The 2883-nt window shown below is 38.9% G+C and overlaps 1 protein-coding gene across 1 annotated transcript; it reads right to left on the bottom strand.

Moving 5' to 3' along the window:
* Nucleotides 1-624: 624 nt before the first annotated feature.
* On the bottom strand, nucleotides 625-1554 carry LOC118854544 (olfactory receptor 4C6-like). The gene has a single exon (XM_036764912.1). The coding sequence runs from the start codon at nucleotides 1552-1554 to the stop codon at nucleotides 625-627; it is 930 nt and encodes a 309-aa protein (XP_036620807.1).
* Nucleotides 1555-2883: the final 1329 nt, after the last annotated feature.

Below are 2883 nucleotides of genomic sequence, written 5' to 3'. Positions count from 1 at the left end.
AAGATTGTTCCTGATCACTAACAAGTGATAACAGTTCTGAGGCTTCACATGACACTCAGCTAATTGGGAAAATTTTAAAAAAAGATGAAAGAGTAGCTACATAAAAAGAGGGGAAAATATACAAGTGGAGGAATTTTAAATTTTGGAAAACCACTTGGATTTATACATATACTCTTCCCTTCCTGTACTCTCTGCCTTTTCACTCATTTCCTGGCCCTCATTAACATATCGAGGTACCAAGAGGTTGGGTCTGGCCAGTGAGGATTTCAGACTGCTCATATTACTTTTATAAAGAAGGCAAAAAATATAAAGACAACAACATATAAGGGCAAAACAATGTGGATCGATGTAAGCAATCATGACTATATGGGATTAGTGCTGCCCTTACAGTATCATAGGGAGATGGGATTAGTGGGCATGGGCAAGGGTATTTCCATCCTACCACCACCTCCTGCAGGCTAGCTGGGAACATACTGAAGTCTAAACAAGGTTTAAACATGGGATCACTCTGATTAACTCTGCAAAAGGGGCTTACTTAGCACGCAAGAACTGATAAATTGACAAAACTATTGAAGCATTTTGATCTTTCCTCTTCATTTGAATGGTTTGATTGTTGGACATATTTTATTGAAAGACCACAGTCACTTTTGTAATCCAGAGTTTCCTCATGGCACTTTTAACCTCTGTATTACTAAGCGAGTAAATCAAGGGGTTTAACATAGGAGTAATCAGAGTAAAACTTAGAGCCACAACTTTATCTATAGGAAAAGTGACTACTGGCCTCACGTACAGGAATATACTAGGAACAAAAAACAAGACCACCACTGTGAAGTGAGAGCTGCAGGTAGAAAGGGCCTTTCTCCTTCCCTCTGAACTAACACCCTTCAGGGAAGAGAGGATGACAACATAGGAGACAGTTAGTATGAGAAAGATTGACAGGCACATTACTCCACTGTTAGCTATGACTAAAAGGCCAAGAACTTGGGTGTCCATGCAGGCCAGTTTCAGCAATGGGAACAAGTCATACATGAAGTGATCAATAACATTAGGACCACAGAAGGGAAGATGGACCATGAAGAGGACCTGTATGGTGGCATGTATGGAGCCCCCCATCCAGGCTGCTGCCACCAGCAAGTGGCAAACACGGGGATTCATGATTGTCATATAGTGCAGGGGTTTGCAGATGGCCACATAGCGATCATAAGCCATGACCACAAGGAGGATGATTCCAACACCACCAAAAAAATGATCTGCAAAGAGCTGAGTCAAACAGCCTTCCTGGGAGATGGTTATTTTCTCATACAGTAAATCTACCACCATCTTAGGAATAATGACTGAAGAGAAGATAGTGTCCACTATGGATAAGAAGGTTAGAAAAAAGTACATGGGTGATCTCAAAGTTTGGCTGGCAGTCAAGGTCACGACTATGAGTGTGTTTCCTACAATTGTGATCACATACATGATTAAAAAAATGACAAAGAAAATTTTTTGAAGCTCTGGACTTTGTGTGAGGCTTAGCAGAATGAATTCAGTTACATTGTTTTTCTGGTCCATTTTGGTCAATCCTCTGCCAGATTACTGATTTTCACAGGTTTGATTTTTTTTTCCTTTTCATTTCTTCCTCTAATGAGACCTTGTCTATACGTCACCTAAAAAAATTCATTTATTTTTATTCCAAATTCAGTCAATCATGAATCTTCTCAATGAAACTGCTTATTCTGTTAGAGATGAGATTTTTACAGCATGGAACATCTTCAGAGCTAAGGAGTGTCATTCATCCTGGAGGTGATCGGTGATAGTAAATTCCTTCCATATAACTAGTTTGCTTGTAACTGAAGGAAGGGAAAAATGAGTCAACATCATGGTTATTGATGATCAAATCCAACAGAATAATGTAACTCCTAGTTATGTTGTAAGCACATATTTCAAAATTTAGATGTAATTGTAGATAAGGTTAATAAATAAGGTGTCTTTTAAGTCAAATGGGAAGGGAGAGTCTAAAGCTTGAATGAAATAAATGAGTAGGTAGAATAATAATCTGCGAGTCAGGAAAACTTCTTTCATGCCCTGCTTCTGTCTACAGGACTCTGGGCAAATCACTTAGTTTATAATTACCTAGTGATCTCTGTAAGTCCAGGAACTGCAAAGCACTGGATTAACTCTAGTGAGACCTTCCTTCTTATGAAATTCTTGAATCCAGTGAAATCACATATCTGGTTAAAAAGAAAGAAGTTCAGTGAGTATGAGTAATAATAACTGATACTTTAAAGTTTACAAAATGTTTCACCAGCAATGCATTATTTAAACTTCGAAATAATTCTACAAGGTAAATACTAGAGACATCATTCCCATTTTACTGATGAAGAAAATGAGACCCAGAGAGGTTAAATGGTTTTCCCTTGCTCACCCAGCTGGTAAGTGCCAGAGGCAGAATTCAAACACAAGAGTCCTGGCTCCAAACTAACTTTAGTCTTTATGCCCTGGTGAATAGTGGAAGGGAATGGGGTGTCTTTTGAAGGAAGGTTATACAGTGAGAAGAAAAAAAATGTTAGACCTGAGGCACATTTTTTTAATAAAGGGTGGGGAACTTAAATGGTAGAGACATCATAAGGACCTGCTCCCCAAAAGAATGTTAAACCTTAATTACATATGATAGTCATTTAACCATAACTCAGAGGGTCAATGCTCGTTTCATCATAAAATCCTAGGTTCACAGGCAAAAGGTAACTCAGAAGTCATCTAGGCTAGCCCCATCGTTGTAGAGATGAGGAACACAAGGGCCTCACCCAAGCTCATGCAAATAGCTAGCTCTATGTTGGGTTTCACACTCAAGTTGTCTGATGCTAAGACCATCAGGGTGATGGAAAAGTGGAAACTTTCAAA

The sequence above is a fragment of the Trichosurus vulpecula genome, chromosome 6, assembly GCF_011100635.1.
Source record: "Trichosurus vulpecula isolate mTriVul1 chromosome 6, mTriVul1.pri, whole genome shotgun sequence".
NCBI classification, from domain to species: domain Eukaryota; kingdom Metazoa; phylum Chordata; class Mammalia; order Diprotodontia; family Phalangeridae; genus Trichosurus; species Trichosurus vulpecula.
This window is presented reverse-complemented; position numbering and strand designations above follow the sequence as displayed.